The sequence below is a fragment of the Apaloderma vittatum genome, unplaced genomic scaffold (assembly GCF_000703405.1).
Source record: "Apaloderma vittatum isolate BGI_N311 unplaced genomic scaffold, ASM70340v1 scaffold26583, whole genome shotgun sequence".
In the NCBI taxonomy this organism is placed as follows: Eukaryota; Metazoa; Chordata; class Aves; order Trogoniformes; family Trogonidae; genus Apaloderma; species Apaloderma vittatum.
The window spans coordinates 96,025-122,312 of record NW_009710348.1 but is presented as its reverse complement, the minus strand read 5'-3'; the positions used below and the strand labels follow the sequence as shown (position 1 = coordinate 122,312).

Below are 26,288 nucleotides of genomic sequence, written 5' to 3'. Positions count from 1 at the left end.
GCCATGCATTAAACCTTGTGCTATTTCAGCTCTCAGGTCCCAGCAGGAACCAAACAAGATACGGCTCCGTGAAAGGTGATACTATATTAAACTAACAGTACAAGTTGTATCAAACTCTGTTCCAAATTCAATACAAAAAGTTGTGTTTTTAGAAGACATTTTAAATCTAGCACTAGCACTTCAGTCACTTGCTGATGTCAGTACAAAAAAAATGCTTTGTACAGCTGCTGACTGCAAGGAAGATGAGAGGTTAAATTGGGTTAGCGGAAATGAAAGACGTGCCGTGGAAGAAGTATTGGTATCAGAATATTTATGGAATTTGTTGTTAAATAACAGAAGTGTTTAAATTGGAGGGCAAATTTACAGCATTCCTCTTTATAATGTTTTCCCTCATTTATGTGAAACTGAAATTATTTACAAAGGTGTACAAGGAAACATTAATTTCTTCCTCTCTTAGGAAAAAATGAAAGTAAAGATGATGGCAAATCTGTCTTACTCTCTTACTGTTCAGGCCTTCTTGAGCTAGGGCCTGAGCCACCAACGTGTATTAGAATAATTCTGCTATTCTTACTACAGTTGATTACAGTGCTCTGTTATAGAGGGTGGAGGCACTTGGTTATTCTCCAAAGAAAGTGAGTAATAATTGACCTAATGTACAGAGCACATGAATAACATATTCTTTTGGTAAGAAATTTATGTTTTACAGGGTGTGCTAGAGTTCACATCCCTTTTTCACATCTTCCAAAAGATTTTAAAATACTCAGCTGCTCTATTAAATTTCTAATTCAACAAATACTCAAATACAAAGTATGCATTAGATAAAGCTCTTGAGTTGAATCCAAACATTGGAAAATCTTTTAATCTGCCTTGAAAACAGCTGTTTAGAATTTTGAAAAGAAATAACAACTTCCTTCAGTCTACGTTGTTGATGTCCGCTTTGGTCTCAAGCTGGAAGGAATTTCTCTTTGTTACTCTGAGGTAAGGTCTTGCTGTCATTGCAATGATTCGACTATCCCTAAAACACACTAGGAGAGGTATCCTGGTCCCATTTGAAATAAATCTTAACACTTCCTGTGAATTCAATATAACGGAGGAGAGACTTGCTCTGAAGATTTGAAATAGTTTTGACACTTCTGTTGAAATTGTCTGGAGTGTGGCTACAGGAGCTCTTATTGACATCTCCCACTACTGAGAGACTGCTGCTCTTCTTCATTTTTGTCTGCTGAAGGAACTCTTGATATGAGAATTGTATTTTTTAGTGTCTGAAATAGCTTAAACAGATTAGATAGTGTTTGCACATGTGCACATGCAACTTCTGTTCCTTGTTTGTAAATACTTGGGCAATCATATAAAATACTGTGCAGTGACTCTGCATTAAATAGGTGAAATTTCTAGGCAACTTCCCATTGCATCCAAGGAAATACCAAAAGAGTTTGAGAAGGCTAACATTAAAGTGAACATCAAAAGCAGTAATATTTTGCTACTTATTGAAAACTAACCCCAAAACTCTGCAGGGAATGGTTTACATTTATTCTACAACTCTTTATTTTGCTATGTCCAGAGGACACAAGCACGCAGGTGTGTATCGGTTGTATATGCTGTATATAACAGTTGTATATGTACAGTTGCAAGCAAAAATGTGTGAACCTTTTGGAATTTCATGGTCTTCTGCATTGAACAATTCAACAATTCCTGATCGTGGATCCTCTGAAAGCTCTCTTTGAGGAGGCACGGCTCATATAAGCATACATCTTGCGTGGAGCAAACTTAAAAAGTTTGAGTGGTTTTTATCAGTCAAACTAGCTCTAGTCCACACCTCCAAACTCATTTTCTTAACAAGACTTCAGGTTAACCTGACTCTGATTAGCTTTTTTTGAGGTCACCTCAAGGGTTCATTTACTTTTTTGATTAGCCTTTTGAATGTTGAACGAGTATGTTCAATAAAGACGTGGAGGATCGGAATTGTTTTTGTGTTATTATTTTAGGCACATTGTATTTGTCAGTACTCTTTGACTTAGGTGAGGATTAGAACACGAGTTATGACAAATGAATGCAGAACACCATGAAGTTCCAAAGCGTTCACATACATTTGCAGGCAACTGTACTGCATCTGGGCAGTATTTTAAACGCAGAAATTGTCCAGAGAAGTGAAGTCGGGATGAAACTTCTCAGTACCTGTGTAAGTGATCCAAAACCTACTCATATCAAAGAAAGGGACATCCAAAGACTTGGGTGGGCTTTGAATTTGGAGTCAGAGTTGACGTGATCAAATTTTGTCAGCCAGGTTTCAAGAAGGTGTGCAAGGTTATTGAGAAAGCAAATAGCTCTGTGCTGTGTTACCATGTAACACTGTCAGTCAGTAATTTTGGATAAGCATAAGATGTGCTCGAAGGCATAAGCCACAACTATGGACGTGTTTTAGCGAAGTAGACTCTCTTATCTGTGGCTGTAGGGTATAGAAAATACAATTACATGGAATATTATTTATTTAACAGCAATTTGGGATTTCAAGATGATGGATAAGATACATTCTAGTAAAAAGAAAACAGTACATACAACCTCTTTCAGTTTTATTTGTAGTATGATTTTTCTCTTGGGCTTATGTGCTTCATGCACAATCTTTCATGTGATATTCTCATTTCTAAAGAGTTTCTTGAATGCAGGTGTGTTAGTGTACACTGGTTAACACACAGAGAGTTTGTAAATGTGTCCTCCATAACCTCTAATGAGGTGCAAAGTAGCCCTTTTAAATCCAAAGGAGATCTTTGATTTAGGTTGTGCTCAAATTTGAGCAGATGTTAAAGCGTTTTGGGCCTTCCTTTTTCCATGAGATGATTTCTTTGTGGTGGTTTTTTGGTTTGTGGGGTTTGGTTGGTTTTTTTGGGGGGTTTATTTAGTTTCGTTGGTGTGGGTTTTTCTTAAGTCAGTATTGTGTGTGGTTTACAGTGGTGTGGTACTGATGTAGAGATGCAGATGGAGTATCCAGAATGCCAGCGACTCTACACATCTTTGGAAGCAGGATGAGACTGTAGGCAGGCAGCAGTTCCTAATGAAATGAAATTGGGAAAAAAAAAGATCAATATGCTGCCAGGCAAGAGTTCCAGTCCAGTGGTTATCTCATGTCAAACATGTAGACTAAATTATGTTACCTTTATAATTTAGGCTTATACTATATTCACACACTAATAAAACATTTGTATGTAAAGGGGTTTAATCATTTCAATCTTATTTTATAAGACTAAATTATGCGATGCTTTAAAAACATTTTTCTAATGTGAATGTTATTTATCACAAGTGTACCTGAAACCTGAAGTTTAATTATTAAAATAGATGTTAAGGCACTTTCCTGACAATAATGATGTGGATAAAAGACATTAGTTCCAGGAGAAATCTTTCCTTTGGTGCAAAATACCTCTGATAATCAGGAGAAAGTTTTCTCTTCCACTGAAGTGTCTTAAATTATGAGCTTTCTACTGTTTTATGGGAATTTTTGTAAAGCCACCTAAAAGTTTTCCCACAGAGCTGGTTTACAAGCAGCTGAAACTCTAGACACCCCTCAGAACAGTCTGTTGTTCCACTAAGGTCTCTGGGAGGGATGCACATGTGTATTGGTGCCCACCTGGATTCCTTAATGTACTCTTTCTATTAAAAATTAAAAGAAAATACTTCCGTTATTTTTAAGTACAAGTTTAAATTGGCACTGTAAGTGCTAAATGTTGCAGCTTAGACAGATGCCAGAGCTCCCACAGAGGAACTTTAAACTGCATTATGCTGCACTCTGTACACTTACCCCTCTTAACTCTTTGCTGCTCTGTAGATGTGAGCTCCTTCCTCCCTCCCTTCCCCTCTCTCCTCTTGCCAGATGCAGAAACCCCGATGTGCTGCCTGTCATGTCCCATTCCCTTGCACACAGTCCCAAGCAGAAGTCAGCTTCTAAAACCTAAAGTATGCTCTGTCTCCTCTGTGAATCTGCTCTTGGCTTGAGGGGGATAGGGGAGTTGAACTGGATTACTGACTTCCTAAATGGCTTAATACTTCATTCAAAGTCCAGTGAAGTTAAAAAGGAAAAGATACACAAGGGTTTCAGTGGCGCGGATCAGATCCTATATCCAGAAGGGTAAGGTGGGCATTGAGACATTGCTCACACGTGGATTACCTCACTTCTGTTCCTTCTGCACATTGTGATTTCTTGGCAGGACCACCTCTTAACCTCAGTGCCTGCTTCATACAGTACTGAGTTACAGCAGGAAGACTTGCTGGGGGGATAAAAATGAACAAGATGCGCCTAATAGTGTGGTGACTGAAATGGAGCTTGTTCTTCTCAGAAATAATGTATATCTTTTACTGCTCATTTATTTTCTTTTTTGGAAGTTGCAAAATTGAAGTATATAAGTAATACCAGAGTGTGTGATTTGTACCGTATCAACTGGAAAATATCAAAGTGGGGAAAAAAAAATGGAAATCAACTCTATAGACAGAAGGAAAAAGTCTTTTTTGGGAAGAGGCATGGTTAATATTAGCAGTTTGTGTAGTTACTGTTTATTCATGTTTGATCACCCAGTGATAAGAGTGAATAAGACTTCAGAGTGCATAGCCAGGTGGGGTACTGTGGTCTACTGTGTCAGTGAGATGCTCATCACATTGCTGGGACATTCTTGGGCATCTTTTTGCTTCTTGGAGCATGATCACAGAATCACATGATGTTGAGTGCTGCTGATGCCCAGTACCTCCCCGCAAAGCATCGTGCTTGCTGCCAGTCACCCAGCTCCTGCGGGGAGCCGGGGCCGCTCCCATTCCACTCCATACACAGATTCCTCTCCTGGCTGGCTTTGCCTGTCTGGCTGCTCCCTACTAGCTGGCTCTCTGGACCTCCTTTTTAACTAGTTAGTTGGCCAGCCCATCCTGGCAAACCTCCCTCTCCTGGTTGGCTGGCGAAGCTCTCCGGCTGGACGGCCTTTTCCTTCCCTTCCCTTCCTTTTCTCTCCTTCTCACACATGGTGTCTGCTGGCTCCCACTGTTTATCTCTCCATGTCTCTGAGCCTCCCACTCATTTGTTAGATTTTCTTTGATCCATCCTGTCTTTGCTGCCTTCCTGTTTTTCTTCCCTCTGCTCTTTTGCCATTTTGCTTCTTTGTCTCCTTGTTTCCTTCACACTTGTTCCCTGAAGACTTTGTGCTCTGGCTTTCCCCTACCCACAGGCAGCATGCATCTTTTCCAGAGCTTGCTGTCTCATTTCTGCCCATTCATCTGATCTAGCAATCGCATTATTTGAAGCAGTTACTGACAGAACAGTGATTAGTGTTACAGGTTAGAGAAACGGTTGTTTATTGCTTTTTATTTCCTATAGGCATTTTCATAAGTTCCTTTATAAATCTAGTCTGTGCTTACATAGCAAAGCCTGTGATAAAATCCCAACTGAAGTGCTTTGTTGTTCTTCTGTGTCATCTTTCCCATAATTGTGGATTATCAAGTATCTGTGTATTCTCACTGTTGTCTCCCTTAGGACTCTTAGAAATGTCAAAACTTACTGTTTTAATCCAGACATTGCGATTTTAACTGTCACAGGTTAGGGCTGGGCCAGCCACTAAAACGCAGACAGACACTCTCTGACCTGTTCCTCCCCCCCACAAGGGAAGGAAAAGGGAATGAAGCAGAGATTAGTGAGTTAGAAAAGAAATAATAGAAACAATAGTGAAATGACAAAAATAAAGACCTATATACAAGTTTATATAAGTCCAATATCAAACCTGAGTGCCCCCTGATAGCAATCACCACGGATGCTGCAGAGCAGGCGGCACCGAGGAAGCCCCAGGCTCAGCAGTGGCAGGAGCTGGGGAAAGGGACCTGGATTTGGGAACTCAGGATCGGGATCAAAGGCAGGAGATCAGGCAGAGCCCTCTTTGGATGACGGCCATTGAGGAAAGAGGCCTAAATTCTCAATTTATACTGAATATGATGTATATGGAATGAAATGCTCTTGTTGGTCACCTGTCCTGTCTATTACCCCCCAGAGGCGCCACCTTTTACTTCCTTGTGACCCCTCTCACTACCCGGCACCCCCAGCGTGGCACACAAGAGCCAGCGGTGACCTTGGTCACTATGGGAATAAGTATAAGCAAGAGCCTTTCTGCATCCCAGTGCCAGGCAGTAACTGTAACCATCAGGTGTTATCACTGCTAGTAGCACTGTCTGCAGAAACATGCTGCTAATTTCAGAAAGTGGAGCCTTTTAGAGGAGACTGAACTGGAAGTAAAAATCACTGAAGAGAATTGATTTTGTTTAACTGAAACCATGACAAACTGTAGTCTCACAAACACTTCATAATGTTAGTGTGGAATAAGTACTTTTGGCTGATCACAATGACGGGACAGGAAGTGCAGAGAAAATTCATGGCTGTTGACAATTTGCTGCTGAAGACCATGTGAAAGAAGGCATAAAATTCTGTGGCTATTCTTCTTCTGCTTGTTTCAGTCTTTGTTCCAGAGTCCTTATTCAGACACAGTTTCTGCTGATGCTAATTGAAGTTTTTTCTGAGTTTGGACTAGAGAAACAGATCTCTGTTGTAGATGCTGTAGTGTACCTTATGTCATCTGTGGTTAAAAACCCTGTAAATATCTATACTTTTTGTCTGTGTTCCGTTCAAACCTGTTTTCTAAGCATTTCTTTTGTTCTTTCTCTTCATATGGCCAATGTTTTCATTCTCCCTGAGTATGGAGTACCTAATATCATAAATCACTCTAAAATACAGGTCAGTCTGTAATGGTAACTACACAACCTTGTAAACTGGAAAATACTGTCATGCCCCCATATGTGTTTTCTTTCATGACAGAAATACGAATCCCATGTGAGAGGGCATTGTTCCCATGTAGCAACTCAATCCCTTCAAGTGAATATAATCTCTCCTCTTCTAAGATGCAAAAAGTTTTTGGATTGCTTTTACACACGTGTTTCTAGTATAGATGTATTTCTGCAAAAAAAAAAAAGTTCATAGAATCTATTGAGTTGGAAAATTAATTAGACGACCCAATTGATTGTGCATGAGTTCCTGTCTGGAATGTACTCTGCTGCTGTTGCACTCCTCACCCAGCACAGAGAATCTTAGGAGCTAATTCCTCTGGCCTTTTGCTAGAAACTGACAATTAATTGAACATTAAAAAAAAAAAAGAAAAAACAATGAAAAAACAACCCAACCCAAAACCCCTTGAAGGATCTTAACATAAAAAACATTACATGAAAGGTCTTTTTTCGGTTTATTACAGTAATGCCAAGAGACCTGAATTCAGCTTGAGGTTCCTTTTATCATTCGCAAAACACACAAGTGTGTGTCCCAAAGGCTGTGTACTGTGATGAGGAAGAAACCCCAAAATCATCCAGAAGTACTAGCAGCCCTGCGTTACATGTCAGGAGGTAATATACAGGCAGATTAAGTCACTTGTGTAAGGACGTAGAGGGAGTCTGTAGCGGAGTCTGAAACTAGACCCAGGTCATCTCAGTCCCAGCCAAGTGTCTCAACCACAAGACTATCCCTCCTCTTCAGTATGTCAGTGTGGAAAGTAGGCCAAAAAGCAGTTTCCATCCGTTTATACACAGTATTTTGTAAGGCTGTGAAGTATTATGTATTAGACAGGCATCTGGATCAACAGCAGTTTCTGTGGATACTTTTATCTGTAAACAGAAGCAAAGTCTGTAAGGGCTTCGTAAATTCTGCATGAATTATTTTATCTATAAATAGCATAGTTAAATATATAAATACTATACTTAATTTGAAGGCATTTTACGATTTTTAAGAATGGAAAAAGTGTATTTAAAGGACTTGTGTGGCTCTCTAGTTTTCATGCTTTACGTTTTGGTACTACTCCTATATCATGATGCATTAACAGTGACACGTAGCTACGCCAGGCTGCATAGCGTGTCACACCATGCAGTGTACACTGAGAAAGGGAGGCTCAGGCTGCATGACAGGCTAATGCACCCGTGTTGCTCAAAGGTTAAGTACTCCTATGTTGGGAGTTAGTGAGGCTTGCAGTTTGCTGACCTACATCTGAGTGATTCCTATTATGGTGAGTATTTACTTATCTTTTGGAGAATCTCTGTAGAGCCAAAGTGTAACAAAACTTCTTCTTTAATCTTTATTCCCCAAAGGGAAAAAAAAAAAAGAAAAGGTGAAAGTATGTGCAAATATATATGCATGTATATCCATCATCCTCCTTCAGCTGGGTTCTCTCGTTTTTGTAGGAAATCAGTATTGCTGTGTGAAGAACACAAAGAACAGCCCAGAGCTCCTCTTTCCCCTTGGTGCCCTAGGTAGCTATTCACAGACACCTCGCTCATTTGCTAAACCCTTGGTTCCTTTCTCCCACATGCCCCAAATAAATATTACTTATTTTGTTCTCTGACGTGTGTTCTGAAGCACCCATTTCATGAACTCCATTAATAGAAGCCATTAATTCCAGATGTTCTGTGCCTTTACACAGCTAAATTTCAGTGATTGTCATGGCAAAAAAAAATTAAAAAATCAGCTTTGAATGACCACTGGGATTTTTGTGGCACGGAGGTGAGAGAAACCTTATTTTTCAACCCAGAATCTCTAAAAGTAGTGAGAAATCATCCAAAACTGTACAGTGATCAGTACAAACTACGTTCAGTACAAACTTCGGTTTCCAAGATTCTGATGCTGTTCCCTGTGAGCACATAATTAGTAAAATACAATGGGAGTGTGTCACTTCTGACTGAGCCAGTATGGCCCGGCTTTTGGAAAGAGTCCTCTGAAGCTGAGTGGATCTTTCTTCCCCTCACCCCTGCTATGCTGGCTGTTTTCTGCATGTGGGTGTGTGAATATACAGTTACAGGAAGCAATATTCCCCCAATGAATTGTCAATCTCTCATTGAAGTTGGTAAGTCTAGCTCTTCACTTGTAACTAGGACCTGGACTTCATGCTGGATGTCCATGTCTGGGCACCTGCAAAACAAGTCCTGTCTAAAAGGGAGGAAGAAGAAATCTGTTAGGATTTCAATCTTAGAGCTTAGATCTTCATGTTCAAGGCATGCAGGCTAGTGACTACTTCCCAAGTTTTAATGACTTGCTCTACACCTGGAGACAAATGAAATTTTAGGACATGACATTCCTGTCAACAAGTGGAAGAGATGCCAGTTTCCAGTGCTGAGGTGAAAATAGATCTGCGGTACCTGTTACACTAAAATAACATGTACACAACGTGTGAGGAATAAGAAAAGGCTAAAGACGTCAGCACAGATGCTGTTAAAAAGTTTAGAAATACTAAATGTATCCTAAGAATGTGGCATTAACCTGCATTTTGAGTTAAAGTACAGAAAGTTTCCCATGTTTGCCTAGAGCATTCATGATAATTCAAAGTTTTTTAGAAAGACTTGCAATTGTTTTGAACTAATATCTTAAGTTAAAAAATAAAATAAAATATGCTCTTCAGTTTTGGGCTTCTCGCTGCAGGAAGGACATTGAGATACTAGAGTGTGTCCAAAGAAGGGCAACAAAGATGGTGAAGGTTCTAGAGCACATGTCTTCTGAGGAGCGGCTGAGAGAATGAGAGTTGTTTAGCCTGGAGCAGAGGAGGCTGAAGGGAGACCTTCTTGCTCCCTACAACTGCGTTAAAGGAGGTTGTAGATAGGTGAGGATCAGTCTCTTCAACCAAGTAGCAAGAGATAGAAGAAGAGAAAATGGCCTCAAGTTTTGCCAAGTGAAGTTTAGATTGGATATTAGGAAAAATTTCTTCACTGGAAGGGTTATGAGGCATTGGAACAGGTTGCCCAGGGCAGTGGTGGAGTCCTCTTCCCTGGAGGTATTTGTCGTGCTGGCATAGTGCTTGGATCCTTGGTTTAGCGGAGGACTTGTCAGTGTTAGGTTGATGGTTGGACTTGGTGATCTTAGAGGTCTTTTCCAATCTAGGTGATTCTGTGATTCATTACATCGCTAGCAGGAGAGTCAGTAAAGACCTTTTGCTCTCCTTGCCTGCAGCATGCAAGTAAGAAGAAAACTTGACTTTAAGTTTGATAATTGTCTGTGGATTCATTTTTTGAAGTATTTTTTTCCATTTTAAGGTACTTATAATACTGTGTTCTGTGTTCTCTCACTGCTTAGGAAATTCAGTCTTTTTAAGTGGTTTTAACAAATAATGTTTAATTGATAATTGCTGTAAATTGTTTTAGTAATCCTTAGATTAAAGATGTGATGCAGAAAGTCCTCTGTCACTTGAGGCCAGTCATTCGTAGACTTTGGGGGACATCCACCTATTAGCGCTAAGCAAAGAGAAGACTCCTTCAGCCGAGTGGTCAATGCATACAGAAATAGTGATAGACCTTCTTGGTGATCTTAGAGTCTTAAAATTAAATGCTTCTTAAAATTAAATGTTTCTGGGATTTATTGCCTCTTTTCAATAAATATGGAAGTCTAGAAGCTCCATGAGTATCTTAGATTTTGTGAAGATCATTCACAGTTAGCAACAGAGTAATTTAAATCTTTAGTAAGTATTAAGGTGTAAAAGAAGAGATAACCGTAGACTTGGTGAAAGCCTGTAAAATCTAAAGGCCAGAAGGATATTAAACGAGAGGTAGGGTCTGTAATAAGATCTCTAGAATTGTAGAAAAAAGTAAGAGTAATGAAGCACATGAGTATTAGCATCTCATATACTTTATTTTGGTGGATGTAATATATATGTTTAACAAAATTATACTTGCTTACTTCAAAACATTAGTGAGTCAATGTTAGATCATTTGCCTTCTTGGAAAGAAACATTTTCTACTTCTAGCAACAGGTATTGAATACACAAGACAACTGCAGAATTGGGGTGTGTATTCTGTACCATTTCAACAGAGATATCATCAGACTTACTCAGATTTAAGTAGTGCATGCTATTACTGTGTTTGTTTTTGAGTCACAGTCTTAATGCAAATCCCACATATGTGCTTATGCAAAAGTGAGCCCGGTTCTGGTTGTGATTACACTGGTGTACACAGAGCGATGCTACAGTTTCATTGAGGAAGGAATCTGATCGTGTAACACAGGGGTTTGCATGGTATTTCAATTGAGTAGTTGATGTGTTTTACCATAGAGTTAGAGGTGAGATATTAATGTCTGAAGCAATTTTTATATGCTATTGACTTTAATTTGTAACACTTTCTGAGATTTTTGGGAGGGGCTATTGTGCAGTCATGAAATTAAATAGTTGTTAACATATTTCTGTGAAAATCAAAATACTGTATGTTGTCATTGCTTTTCAGATACTTCTGTGTCTTTTTAGGTGGCTATTTACAACATAAAACTGTGTTACAACCTTGCTCAAAACCAACATTATTAGATATTCCAAAGTCTTCAGGCTAGTAAAAAAATTTTTGGTAATTACATCATCTCAAATCCATCATCACTTAAAATACATGTCTAGGATAAATACTGAGAATTCAAAAACTCAGGCAAGTGCCTGGCTGAAGAAATTTGGCCAGGGAACTGTCTGCCATGTGGAGAAACATCTTTACAGGAACACAGTCTGTATGCCGCTTGCTTTTGTTCGGTGGAATTTTCCCCACACCATTATTTCCCAAGAGCGCGGGGACTTTTGGGTTATGGCAAAGAGGGAACTTTTTTTGGGACAAGCCAGATGATTCCTGGCAGCTGCTATAAAGGAGCAAGAAGAAATTGTTGATTAATTACCTTATGAAAGAGCTGTCAGGACTTTAGAAGTTGTGCGTTCAGTTAGGGCCACAGGTTATTTGCCCCTGTGTCACTATGTTAATATATATGTACCAGCACCCAAACCATCGTTGTTCCACTTCCTGCCTTCCCTTTAGATGATCCACACTGAACGCGGATTGACTTCTCCCCATTCCTGCCGTATGTTTACTCACTGTATTTCACTTGGCTTGAAGGGTGAAATTGGCTCTCTTCCTCCCTCTCACCTCCCCTTTTTATTTATAATCCACTTTCAGCTCTGGGCTGAGTTTCATTCCAGCGCTCTGCAATCGTATTGTGTTTCATGACACTGCAGAGAGACATTTATATTTTAGGGAAAAAAGAGTTATTTCTCATGTATTGTACCACTCCTTTTAAAATGTGAGCGGTGTCTCTTTAAATCCTGCGTGTTGCAGTGTCTGAAAGCATTTTCCCTTTGGATGTTGGTCTATTTAATATACTGTAAGTCATTAGGATCTGTTTTTCTTAGACAGTTTGCACTACTTTTGGATAGTCTCAGTTATTTTATAGTCAGTGTCTTCTGGAGCCAAAGAGAAAAAAAACACTCAGAGCTCAGCTACTAGCTTTGTCTTTACCTTGCTATTTAATAGTTAATACTTTGTGGTATGTTAAGAGAGTTTCTATAACGTGGCACTTCTTAAGAGCTCTTTTAAAAAACTTTTTAAAAATAAACTTTAGCCACCTTGTTCTTTTTAAGTGAAACTTCCAGAGTTCTTCAACTGAATCCATTCTCCTTAATAACCATTTAGTCTTGACAATAAATATGTCACCAAAGTTGGTTACTTTTTTGCAAAAAGAGACTTGGGAATCAACTCAGAATTTTCTTTCGTTGTTGCTAACCTGTGAAAGAAATCGGAAAAAATTAAAATCTGCAAAGAAATGTTCCTTTGTAGCTTATACAGCAGATCAGGTTGGATCAGAGTTTGTCAGGTAACTGATTATTCAGAAATGAGACATTATTCTGCATTTAGCTGCATCGCTCACTGTTTTCTTCATCATGGAAAAGAATAAAATGTGGTAACAATTTTCTGTATTTGGACTGCTGCCGCACATAATTGGGAACAACAGAGCTAAAGCCTTGATTTTGGTGAAATGCTTAGTCTGCATGTTGGATTAAAATGTGTGCAACAAATCACTCCAATTCTGTAATAATTTTTTAACATTATTTTTTTATTTTATTACTGTAATGTAATTACTTTTCAGTTACAGACTTGGAGAACTGGGTCAGTTGCAAGAACAAAATTGGCATGAAAATAGTTGTATATTTGTTCAGGAAAATGGATTGCCAAAATACTTTTGAAAATGGTCAGCCTGAATTGTTCTGTACATCAAATGCAGCTGATAATGTTAGTCTCACATGATTAGTAAGTCGTTATTTAAAAGTCCTGTTCTTTAACCAGTACCCTAGGAAGATAATATTTGCTAGATAGACATGTTAAACAGATCATCTGTGCAGAAATGGATTCGTGAAGCAGCTTACGGAATGGAAAATAAATTTAGACTGGAGTGTGCCAGCAAGTCAATATATGAGAACAATTTGCAACAACCAAAGGTGAGGAAGACATGCAGAAATGGGGTCATCAGACTCATGAATTAGAGGATAATATTCCAGGGATTGGAATATATGAGGCAGAAACTAACTTTTGTGGCTGACTAATACAGAATAAAGAGTTATAATACCAGTGTACCTTATTGCAAATGTTAGATATGATTCGATGGATGTTTTTTGCTCTTGTTAAAATAATGAGAGGCAGCTTGGAACTGTGATCTGTCCGCAGCACGGCTGTGGTATTTTGAGACATTTCTGCTGCCAGCTTTATACCCTTGCCAGAAGCAGTGCCTGAATGGTTACACTCTGAATCCCTAGTTCCAGCGACATCTTAGCACTAGTTGGTGTTGAATCTCAGCACTTTGGGCTCTGTGCTGCACCGCGCACTGAAGCAGCTGGGAAAGGTTCTTGCAAAAATGTGAAGCCATTTCTGGCACTGGAAGGGAGCAGACAGAAATGCTGTGGTGATAATTTCTTCACATACCGCAGGTAAACCTACCAAACCTCAATGGTGAGAAGTGTTAGACATCATAGGAAGTAAGTTATACAATATTTACAAAGTTTTGTTTTCTTTCTTCTGAACACCCTCTGATATCTTTGCCATGTACTTTCCAATGATGACACACTGGGATCTGACTGGGGTGAGTAATGGTGTCTGGCTGGGGGGAGGAGAGGACAGAGAGTGCTTAATGGTGAGTAATTATTTAAGGAAGTGGCCTGTGTGGAAAAAGGAGTGTTGTGATTGGATGCATTTATCAACTGGCTTTTCAGTGTCACCTGTGGACAGAGAATTATTGTGTCTGAGTTTTTAAATGGTGGAAGTCAGTGCACTGAGCTAACATGGGAATGTTGGGTTATGTGTCTTGATTCAGTCGGTGAAGTGAGATTTGCAATACATCCCCTAACAGGGAAGATGAGGTCAGTAATACTTATTGCAGGGGTTCCTGAGCCATGGTCATTCCTTTTTCTGACTAGTTAAAAGCCACAAAGCCCTATATGCAAAACATGATTTCATTATAACAACTGCAAGAAACATTTTACAAGTGAAAATGTAGTCACAAGCACATTGCCCGTCCCTATTTTTCTGGTACAGTGACACACACAGAGGTTTGCAGTAATGTTTTGGGACGGATATGTGTGTAGAGCATTCTGTTTGTTCTCTCCATGCTTATCAGGAGATTGTAGTATGTGTGAACATACCTAGAATGACTTTGAAGGACACTTGGAAGTTGAGCCCGAAGTGCTAAACCAGCTCTCTGTGCTGTGGTGAAGCTTATTGCTACAGTCAGCTCGGACCTGCCACTCTTGTGTCAGTTCTGAGACGCCCTGTAATTCTTGGAATTTTACTGCAAAAATTCTCATTTCAGGCACAGCACATCGTGCCTTCTGAAATGAGACACATGGAGTTTTTCTCCAACATCTTCAAGTGTATTTCTACATGGCTTTCTCAAAAAGCTAAAATACTGGGAGCTGGTGTTTGTTATTGTTGTATCCTGCTGCCACTGTGTCACCATTTTTCATATTTTAGATTAGAACATCTGATATATATTTTTTCCGTTTATGGTTTTTAAACTCAGGAAAAGTGACAGGAATTTTACTTGTGCAAGCATACCTGAATCAGATTAGGTAAATATGATTATAAGTGCAGATTTTAAGTTTCACTTAAGATTCTTCATTCATGACTCAGTGACAACTAATTTTTTTTTAAACATTTTTTTTATCCCTGTCCCAAAGCCATAATTTATTTGATGTTTTATGCCTTCTTATTGGTGACACTTGAGTCAATATATCGAGTTCCCTTCCCTCTCATTGTTTTTTCCCAGCCACTGGACATCTTTGTTAACCCCATTATCAATTTTTCTAATGCTAATCCTAATTTTTCTAATCTGAAAGTTGTGTTTAAGGTAATTTTTCCTCCTTTCTAACAGAGATGTGATATTTTTTTTTTATATGTGGCATTCTCAGCAGCTGCCATTCCAGGCCAAGGAAGCTTGGTTTCGCATACTGTTCCTGAAACTGACTGCAGAGTGTTGCATTTTAGTTACTTGGTGTTTTTTTCTGCTTGTAACTGTATAGGTACTATTTTTCTCAGCATTAAAAATTTGTGCTTTGCTTTAAGTATGCCACTGGAAACCAGAACTGCTATTTCTTTTTTTTTCCAATTAGAAATACACATTTTGGATGCTTGAGAAAAAATAGTTGAAATATACGTGAACTTGTACACTGTATTAAGAGGATTCTGCCACTTGAAACTCAGACCACCAGCCTTTCGTCTAGCATTACTCTTGGACTGTGTGAGATCAGTTTCCGAACAAGCATTCTCGGGTAAACAGGTTGCGATTCTCTTTTCAGCTGGCTGGCTAAGCAGTGGCAGGGGCTGCCCAGTGCAGGGGGTCACACGTGAGCAGCACTGAGTAGGCTTTCCAGAGAAGAGACTGTGTTTCTGCCTTGTGCAGTCTCGTTTCCAGTGTTCCTCTTTTATCCCCAGCTGGTTAAAAAAAAACCCAACCACCACACCAGCCAACCCACCGAACAGCAGAAACAAAATTGCTGCTAGGCAGGAAAATTAGTTGTAATAAAGATCAGCTTTAAGGTACTTCACTTGCCTTAGAGCCCTTTCTGACCTTTCTTTCATTATTTGTATGATAATGGAATATTCCTTTCCTTCCCTTTTCCCCTGCACTGAAGAAAGGGAAAGCTGCCCGTTTGTGTTGCGGAGGGTGGTTTCGGTTACACAGCAGTATTGGCTGGATTTGGGGGTTCATGCAGAATTTAGCCAGGTGAAATGCTAGCATCCTGGAGGAATGCTTCCTCCCTCCCAGCAACATTCTGGGTTTACTGTTGAGCCAGCGTGCAGCACCAGGTCCTGTGCGAGCTGCGTGCGCTGTATGCTGAGAAATGGAAACATGGCGCTCCTTTTGGCGTCCTCCATTTCTTTATGATGGCAAGAGCTGGCGTTTTCCTATGTGCAGTAGTGACATCTTGATCGTGGTGAGATAAACACTGACTTGCTGGGGTCCCGTCCTTTGACCTCTGCACTCTTTCAGTTCCCATTTATTCTAACGGGGGCAGGGGAGTCTGTCAACCTCCCTAACGGGTCATTATCAGTTTGCAAAATCAGACTGTTTATTTGAAACATCAGGAAGTCTTTACAGAAGGTTTATAAGGAATGAATTTTGGAGGAAAGATTGACCAGAATTTCACCCAGGATCCTTGCACTAACATAGATGTTTAATCTGGGCTCCATTAGTTAATTTTTTTATTAAACTGTATTTTTACATTAAAAACGGTATTGAGCTTGAAAGCAAACAGAGGTTAACATGAGCTGAGGGCTTAAGATGTGTATCTGGTGTTGAAAGTCTTTCATTATCCTGGTGCACGGAGTCGCTTTGGTGCTGTCCAGCGTTTGAAACAATTATCATTATTTATTGCTGTGCTTGCTTTTGATCAAAGCCTGCCAGTACAACATATTTCAGCAGCCTTTCTGGTGCTTTTAGGAGCATAAAGAATCTTTTGAGAAGATAACTAAAATTATTTGATGATTGTGTCTGAAAAAAGAATGAGCTCTAGTTCAAGATGGAGCTTGAATCGTTTCTGTGGAGTTAATAATCTGGATTCTTACATGGTGTAAACCAGCCTCCTTCTGTTGCCCGCTTCCTCTTTTTGATACTGTATGGATTTAATGTGGTTTTCTAGTTTCTACCATCTTCTCAGTTGTCTGAGGCTCCCTGTGGAATTATTCCGTATCAAAATAGAGAAGGAGGATGTGAAGAAGCAGATAAAGTTGTTAGATAACTGTGACTGATGCCTTACTGAAGGCCGCTGGCGCATGCTGTAATTTGCATTAGAAGTGACTTAAAGCATTTGAATTATCTTTTAAAAATAATTTTACTAAAATAATTTCAGGTTTTAATATTCTTTAGTTAAAATCAAATTACCTCTGGGGAAAAAAACCCACAACCAAAAATCAAACTGTGTAATAGCTTTTCTGGCTATATTTTCCTGATTCTCTCTTTTCAATTCCTGACTGATCACTTGGAACCTTGTGTTTGAGCATTGATGTAGTCTGAGTAGTTGCAAATGACGCGAAAGTATCAGGAAACTTTGTTACAAAAGAAAGATTGGGGTTTAAGCTCATTTCCCAGGGCAGTGCCTTGTAGCATAGACCATGGGGTTTACTGCGTCTTCTGAAAGTGACAGAATTCATAAACCAAAAAACAGTCTTCAAGGAAAACAGTGTAATTCAAGAAAATCTCTTTATATGTGATACCATTCCCTTCTCATTTTACCATCGTGTTACTGGAATCTCATTTCCTTCTTGTAGCCCTTCGTATTGTAATGTGTCCAAAAATTTAAATTTGCTGTTAAGAACGCTTTAATTTCAGAGCTCTTCTTATTAAGCCTCAGTTTCAACAAAAATGAACTTAAATGTGGCCATAGGTCAGTGTGTACATCGAAATTGTCTTCTCTTTATGCATTTTCTGACTTTTAGCATTTTTCATTAAAAATGCAAAAGAAAATCTCACTTATGAAAAGGTGAAAGATTGTATTTGAGAAAACAGAAGAGAAGTTGTGCTCAGCAGAAAACTGAGTGTTAAGACTGAAACTTATCTAGGCAAAAGATTAGGTGAAAATAAAGTCTATAATTCTTCATACTGAAATGCTATGAACTTGGATAATAGAAGCTGGATTTGCTTGGGTTTGAGTGTGTATTTGACCTACTTCTTGTTGCTGAAACCTTGCGGAAAGATTTGCATGATTGTGAAGTTATCTTCATTTGGTTCACCATATTTCTAAGTCACGTTAGCCACTGCTAAGTCGTTTATAGCTGGAAAGCAAACAATTGTAAATGCTGATCCATTCATATTCTACCATAAAATACAGGATGGGCCATTCACTGCTGTCTGACGCGTGCTTCCCGCTGCAGCAGGGAACAAAACGACTCCTTTTGAAACCGCCTATATATAACCGGCATAGGGACAATCTACAATGAGGGATTTCATTCTGAGGACGTACACTGGAGATTTCCTGTTGCCGACACAAAACTGTGGTGTTTCTAAAAAAATTGTCATCTGTTGGTTTAATATTAGAAGTTTTAATACTGAGAGTTTTGCACACTGTAAAGCGTGCATTCTCGTTCAGTTCGAGGGTGAAGAATCGATCTTGGAACTAAAATTCTGTAGTTGATGCATATAATTGATCATGACTTATTTGTATTTGTTTGCGTGTTGAAGGATTAAGGTAAAGGTGGTAATATTTGGGTTTGTACTACATGCTTGAAAAGGTGCATTTCTACAAAGAGAAATGAGAAAGACGACAGTGGAAATTTTGATAAAAGCAAAACAAGCCTCTCTAACGAGGAAAAAGAAGGCAGCTACAAAAATGCCTGAAAATGGGAAAATAACATGATAGAAGCTGTAGTGTAGAAAATTCATATGGGAAGTGAACGGACACGTTAAGAAATACCAGGCCAGAAAAAGTTAAGGGGATGAAAAGGAATATAGTAAGAATGATGTTAAATGGCAATATTTGCATTTACATATTTTTATACAGCTATTCCAGCTAAACAACACCAAGGAAACTGAGAATAGCTAGCTAAAGGATCCTCACACAATGCTGGTTAATTCTCCATAAATCCACTCCAGAGACTAGGAGAAAATTAGCGTTGTTCCAGTATTTTAAGACGAAAAGCGAGTGATTATAGGTCTGTTAAGCAGGCAAAAGGTAGCATAGCAATTGTAGGAGGTGATACACAGTTAATGGAGAGTAAATGGTATTTACGGTCATTTAGTACAAGTTTATCCTTTATGGGTTTTTCAAATAACTTGATATCCTCTCTGAGAAGATCACATTTGATTGATGAAGATACTAGTAAAAATATAGCACTTTTGTATAGCTTACAGGACTTCTGTACGCCATTTTATTTATGATATCAAAGAGTGGCTTGATGAATCAGCAGAATTTTAGCATAGGGAGAGAGCGTTTCTGGATTGAAATACAGATTAGTTAAATGATAGGTTTCAAGGTGCATCTGGTATGGGGAGATGGAGCAGATGGGAAAGGCATCTGTTCTTACTTCGGCCCTATTTAATTAACACTTTTTATTAATGGTTTAGTGGAATCATATTACTGTTAACAAAGTTTGGAAGTGGCATGAAAATTGGAGAAATTTATAATTTCATGACTAAGGCAGTGTGGATTACTTAGTGACCTTGGCTGGGGCACCTGGCAACTATTGCAGTGCAGACAAACGTCAGGTTCATAATTTGCTGGACTCTGTCCTGGTGCACCATAACAGGAAAACATTTTAAAAGTCACTTGTGAGGAGCTAAGTGGAGTGCGCACCCTGGATGTACAGGAGACAACAGGAGTTGGCAGTACCACTGTTTGGTTTTTGCCCTTGGAGAATGGAACAAAATAAAGCCTACTAGTATTTTATTAACATTTTAGTTTAATTCTGTCTCTTGGCTAAGTGGCCTGTCCTACCATAAAGAAATCAAAGCAGATGTGTTCCACATGCCCTCTGTTCAGCTGTAGGCAAAGCTTACCCACATATCTGGTACAGTGTATGCCTGAATAACAGTGAAAACTGTCCTCAAAACACTTCTTGCAGTCTGTATTCTCTTCCCTTGAGACTCATTTGAGAACAACGCTTGTGGAAATAAACATATCCTAACTCTTTTATCAGTATTATTTTAATTAATGCGCTGAATATTTAAAACAAACTGATGAAAAGACCCCCCAAAGAATGTTAGTAGAGATTAAACCAAGCAGCACAGGGGACTGCAGAATCTTAAGTACATGGTACTGCTGGTAAAATAGTCAAAAGTGGATTCATAGAGCTCCCTATTTTGGGTGGATTTGAATAAGAGGAAAATCTTCAGTAAATACCTTCTACAGAACACGGTGAGACTGTTGGGCCGGTGGGCAATTTGCATGCTGCTGTTTTGCTTTATTAGGAGTTTTGTTGTGTGTTTTCGTTGCGATGCTGATTAAGTTTCTTGTCTTTGGGGCAGATTACAGGACCGGCCCTTGCTTCACTTTGGTAACCAACCAGATGTGCCAGGGACAGCTCAGTGGGATAGTCTGCACAAAAACCCTTTGCTGTGCAACAGTTGGGAGAGCGTGGGGCCACCCCTGTGAGATGTGTCCTGCCCAGCCGCATCCCTGCCGCCGAGGCTTCATTCCGAACATTCGAACTGGGGCCTGTCAAGGTAAGTTAGCAGCAAAGCTTCCCCCAAAAGCTGCTGAAATTGTTACTGGATTAATCTTAATTGAGTTACACTACTGTGAATAACCTGTCCTAAGCCATTCCCGGCTATATGTGTGAAGAATGGAAAAACATTGTCAGATGCATTACTTCATGATTCAGTGAGTGCCTGATGTTCAAGTGAGTACATTAGTAACTTAGGTCGTGTGAGAGCAGCCAGCATCTTAATGAATTTCTCACTGCCAGCAGCCCTTTCCCTTGTTCTGTAATGGTGGTTTTCTGAGTGTTCCACTCGATCATTCCGTGGAGGAATCTATTCTGTTTCAGAAAGCACTCAAAACATGGAAGAATCAATCTGTGGCGATACCATTCCATTTATCCCTAGTGGGATTTTTAGCTTAAATTTGTTGCTTTTGGATTCATCTTGGCTGTCTTTATCTCCTGAGCTGCACTGCTTCGACCTGGAGATAAGTGCCTGCCGTGCCATTTGAAATGACCTATTATATTTTTTATACAATTTTGGAAAAGCATTTGCATTTGTTTCAAATCATAAAATCCACCCAGATGTTGCTTACTTCTTTCAGAGCATGCCTTACCCTAGAAAGTCCTTACACTGCTTTTGGCTTTTATTCTAATACTTCCAGCTGTATAAATTCTTTTATTGTCTGGATGTCTGGCAGGAAACAGGAGAAAGTTAACAGGGGCTGCTATGTATTAAACTGATGTGGATTATACATTCCCAGGACTATATCTTTGGGGCTAGTTTATTTCAATCCATCTAACATTTTCTAATAAATTACCATATTTTTGAAAAGGGGGGAGATAAAGATTATAAATCTAAGAGTAATTTTTATTTAATAATGAAATTCCTATGAAGGACTTCAAGGCATTCCATTGCATTAAAAATGTGGATATCTGCCCCAGGTCACGTCCTGGTTGGTGCCTGCAGGCAGGCACGATGAAGATGGGCATGTATGTCCTTGCCACATAACGTGCGTGTGTTTTGACCTCAGCCATTCTGTTCCTCTTCTCACTGCGAAGGTCAGAACTAAATTGTGCAGAAATCTGTGAACTGAGGTCCTGGATACTTTATGTGCATAAATATGTGGCCCACACCCCTGAACTCCTGCCACACCTAGTTATATCCCTCTTGTTTTTGTCATGGAAAAGCTGCTGTGACCTCTCCAATGGTTTGTGCAGTTCAGAATAACGCTCCTTCTGCTTGCTGCACATTTCCTAGCATGTAGTTACAGTTATGCTAATCTGTATGTGGTGCCAGCACGGTTTTGGCCCGGTATGTTTGACTTGTATTTTCCAGTTTTTCCTTCTCTTGTAATGTGTTCATAATTTCAGCAGCTCTGCTGTGGAACCACATATTAGCTTTCTTTTTTCATGCAATTGTACTATATCCAGTCTTTTTGAAATCAGATAACATCCATTCAGACTGAAGACATTTCAGGGATTTCACGTCCATACTCAATCTAAATAAAAGAAAGCAGGTTAAATAAAATCCAGGTTCTCTGAAGAGAAAAAGGAACCATTATTATTGTGTGGAGAAGTCAGAAAAAAATAAAATGAAGGGGAGGACAAGTTTATTTTAAAAAGTAAATAGAATATCACTGCTCACAGTTTCACTTTGTCTGTCTGGCCAAAAGTTAAATTAATATCACAGCTGAGATTTTTAAAAATACAAATAAGGAAAATGAAAGCCAAAAGGTGGGATTTTGAAACAGACATCGTGACTCAGGAGCATGACTTCTATTTTTCTAATTGTATTTTTTTTAAGTCTGCGCAGTGCCATAAAGTCTGGCTGATTGCTGTTATTAAAACGCGGTGTAGTGCTGTAGCTGGAGTCCCGGCAGCAGTGCGGCTGTGTTGAGGGTGCTGAGGCTGTGCTAGTTCTCTGTGCTTCCCAGCCCAGCAGCTGGCTCAGGCACAGCACTGCCCTGGCTCTGCCGCTGCACCCCGGATCCGGTTCGTTGGCCTGGGGATCTTTACATAATGCACTGCGCTGTGGTACAGATATGCCCCTTGGCGTTCCTGAGACTTCCTACTTGTAGCTCCCCGGGAAATTGCCTCTTGGCCTTTTGTACAGACATACTGCTTTGCTTTTCAGACTACAAGACAGATTACAGCTGGCTCTCTGGGATTTATAAAGGGAGATTTGAAGGCGTCATCTCCTTCAGCTTGTGTCCCTGTGTTGAAACTGATCCTAGTGTGAAGCACAAGAATTCAAGAAACCGGGTTTTACCAGCAGGAGCTGGTGCTCCTTGGGGAGCTGGGGGAAGCGCAGGCAGGCGTTACGGTTGGCGAGTGGCAAGTGCTGTGTTTGCTCAGAGGGACAGGGAGCAGCAGACACAGGGCAGCCCCTGGGGACTGTGAGCTGGACCTCCCCTGTCTCTGACTGCAATGCCACTCCTCCTCCTCCTGTTTCTTTTCTCTAGCTATTACTAAGCCTTAGCAACACTTTTGCAGCTAGGTGACGATACACATGTTGTTGTGCTAAAATAGCTGTGAGGCCAAAAACTGGGGCCTCTTGAAAATGTTTGTCTTAAGCTTCCTACCTAGTCTGTGATAACAGCTTTGCTGCTCCATTTTCTTGAGTGAAAAAGTTAAAAGCAAAGAGAAAGAAATAAAAAGCCCGATTTTATGAATGTCTAAGCAGATCGTTAATAATTCCTCCTGAGACGTTAATTATGGCTATGAAACTTCTTGAATTGAATCCTAACCGCAGCCTAAGGTCACTGGTACTGATCTTACTGGAGTGACGAGTTAATACTTCCCATCAGTAATGACTCTGCAGTTCCCCGCGCCTCTCCGTGAGGGCTCCCTCCGTGCAGGTTGTGCAGCCGCCTCTGCGGCTCCTGCCTCTCTGAGCTGGTGGGCTGTGCCCTCTGTGGAGTTGCCAAGATTTTCAAGGGGGGAAGTGGTTTTGGGTGCCCAGCTTCAGCTACTTTAAAGGAACCTCAGTTTTGGCAGGCTGTGTTCTCTGCACACCATTGCCCAGATGCTTTGGAAAAACAAGGCAATAGCAGTTAGGTGTTTAATGTCTGTAACAATAACAACCATGTGATTTCTTGCAGAAAATATTTAGAGTGCTGCACTTAATCATACTTTGCATAGAGTAATTACAAAATTAATGTCTGTCTTCACAAGCAAGTATCATAATATTATGATGGGTGAAGAATGGATTAAGATGTATTTAGTTTAATTTCTGTGTAGACAAATTATTATGGCTGTTCTTGAAAAATGAGTTAAAAGTGGGTGTTTTTTCCTTTTTATATGATAGATGTGGATGAATGCCAAGCCATCCCTGGGATCTGTCAAGGGGGAAATTGCATTAATACTGTTGGATCTTTTGAGTGCAAATGCCCAGCTGGACACAAGTTTAATGAAGTGACACAAAAATGTGACGGTAAGAACTTTAGAACTTTCTTCTGAAAGTAAAGCGGAGGAAAGTTGTCTTTTGGGGCTGTCTTTGTTTAGAACTTTGTAAGAAACTTTCTCATTTCTTTTGCCTTGAATATGAAAATAACATTCTTCACAAAAAATACGAATAATGGTCCTCTCTGCTATACCAGAGAATTTTAACTATTGGTCCTGAAGCTTTTCGCAGCCTTTTATTCGCATAAAATTTTACAGACTTACAACCCGTATGTTACTATAGAAGTGTTTGAGGCTATAGAAGTGTTTGAGGCACATATCTCTGTGTGAACCTTTTAACCAAAACGTGTGTATGACTGGAAAGTTAAAGACATTCTCACCTACTTAGGTGAACTGTGAGCTTGACACTGCTGAGTGAAGACTGCAGGATCATGCTCTAAACTCATACTTGCAGATGTTAAGAAGGACAAAAATCTTATCTTTCCTTCTTGGTCATCCTATTCCGCAAGTACAGCAGGTGTTAGATATTAGCGTGGAAATGTGCAGTACGTGATTATGGTATCCTGCTAATTTTTACCTGTGATTTGATAGTATTTTTTTATGCCTATAATAATCAGGGATAGATGTCTGCTTCAGGAGAATTTTGGATCATAGGAACATAGTACTAAAATGCGTCAGTTGCAGTTTTGATTCATCTTCTTTACAGTGAAGTCCAGATAATGTTTATGTTCTTATAATTGATTCTCCTTTCAGTCATTAGACAAAAATTAAATTAATTTGAGCAGACAAGTTTCATAAGTGATTATTGATTTTGGACTGACAACTTCCAATATTGTAAAGGTGTGTGCCTGTGAGACTGTGTATCCACCATCAGGTGCCTTTAAGGAAACACTCAAAATTTTTGTAGGCATTTTGGAAGAGTTACTACTTTTTCAGAAGAACAATCCCTATTTCCATCAAAACTTTATAATTTAATTGCAGGTTAGGGAAAGCAATTTCAGATGAGTTTGTATAGTGCGTGGTTTTCATATTGGCTGCCAATGGTTTTGGCAGAAAGTAACCCACGAAAAAACCAACCACCACCTTCAGAGCCTACACTTGGTAATAGTTGAGGGACTGGACCTAAGAAGTAGGTGTAACTTGCTTTGTTCCCAAATCCTGCCACAAATTTCCCACCCGGTCTTGTGAGATCCCTTTGGAGTGTTCACCTAGCTGCAAAGATCAGATGAAGCGTTCTTTCTTCAATTCCAGACCTGTACATTTTTGAATCTCAGCAGACACTTACTTTCAGTACATCTTCATATTGTGTGTACCAAGAAAGTTTAGTTAAAGCTCCGTAGGTATGAATGCCATTCAAGGAATTAAAAAGTAGCACCCTTATACCAGTGGCATGAAATAATCATGTAAACACAAAATATCCATTCTGCTTTTTTGAATTATTCTTTTGAGTTTTAAGGTGAAATCTTCCATATAAGACAAGGTATTTGCCTTATAGTAATTAACTGTAATTAATTCTAATTCATAATAATTAACATCTGATCATGTGCTTAATTTTAAGTTCCTATCCAGCAAGTAGGCCTTCTGGCAGCTGCAATGTGTCCTTGGTCACTGATTTAGTAGAACTGGGAGCTCGCTCCTGAATTACCAGTACTGATTTTTCAGTTGGTCTCCATTAAAGTAAGATCATGATAGAAATCATCATCAGGTACAGTGAAACACTGTAACAACATGGAAATGAGATGTGTTGGCCGAACTTCTCCTTACTAGCAGAGCTGGTGGAAAACTGTTTTAAGTGTTACATTATTTCACTGCTTCATAGAACCATTCGTCTCCCAGTTGCATTAGTGCTGAGGTCAATATTTTTTTTTTGTGGTGATTTAGGGTGAGTTATTTTTCCTGGAGTGACATTTACGTCTGCGAATACATCAAGTATACTTACCTTTATAAGACTTCCATACTTAACAGTGACAATGTTGCTTATATGAAGGTCAACACTAATATAAATAGTAAAATACTGTTTGGGTTGGGCTCAACCCTAAAATAAAGAGTGATGACTTTTTCTTTTAAAAAGGTTGGACTCTGTGTAAACAGTGACAACACTAACTTTAAGATAAACATTGGTGCATTTGAGTCAGAAAATGCTTGAATCTGATCCATTTACGACTGCATTTTTCTCTGTTAATTAAGGGCTTTATTCAGACCAAAATTTGATTTCCACATTTTTTGTCACTGAGATTTTTGGGACTCCTGTGGAGTATAATCCCGGAGCAGAAGCCAGAAGCCTTAGCAGTGCTCCCAGGGCACTGGGACTTGAGGCTTTGGCAACACCCTGGAAGTCACACTGAACAAAAGTCACACCCCTGTCACACGCCCAAGTGAGGAATGAGACCCGCATCACAACAGCTAGCGAGAGGCTGAGCAGGAAT

General features: G+C 39.5%; 1 protein-coding gene across 1 annotated transcript in view; it reads left to right on the top strand.

The window, feature by feature from the left end:
- The window catches only part of FBN1 (fibrillin 1), a 135,993-nt gene that overhangs the window by 19,476 nt on the left and 90,229 nt on the right, over positions 1-26,288 (top strand). Inside the window, exons 5-6 of the mRNA XM_009867276.1 lie at positions 20,285-20,482; positions 23,768-23,893. Of these exons, the coding sequence (XP_009865578.1) occupies positions 20,285-20,482; positions 23,768-23,893 (324 nt within the window). The remainder of the gene's footprint in view (positions 1-20,284; positions 20,483-23,767; positions 23,894-26,288) is intronic.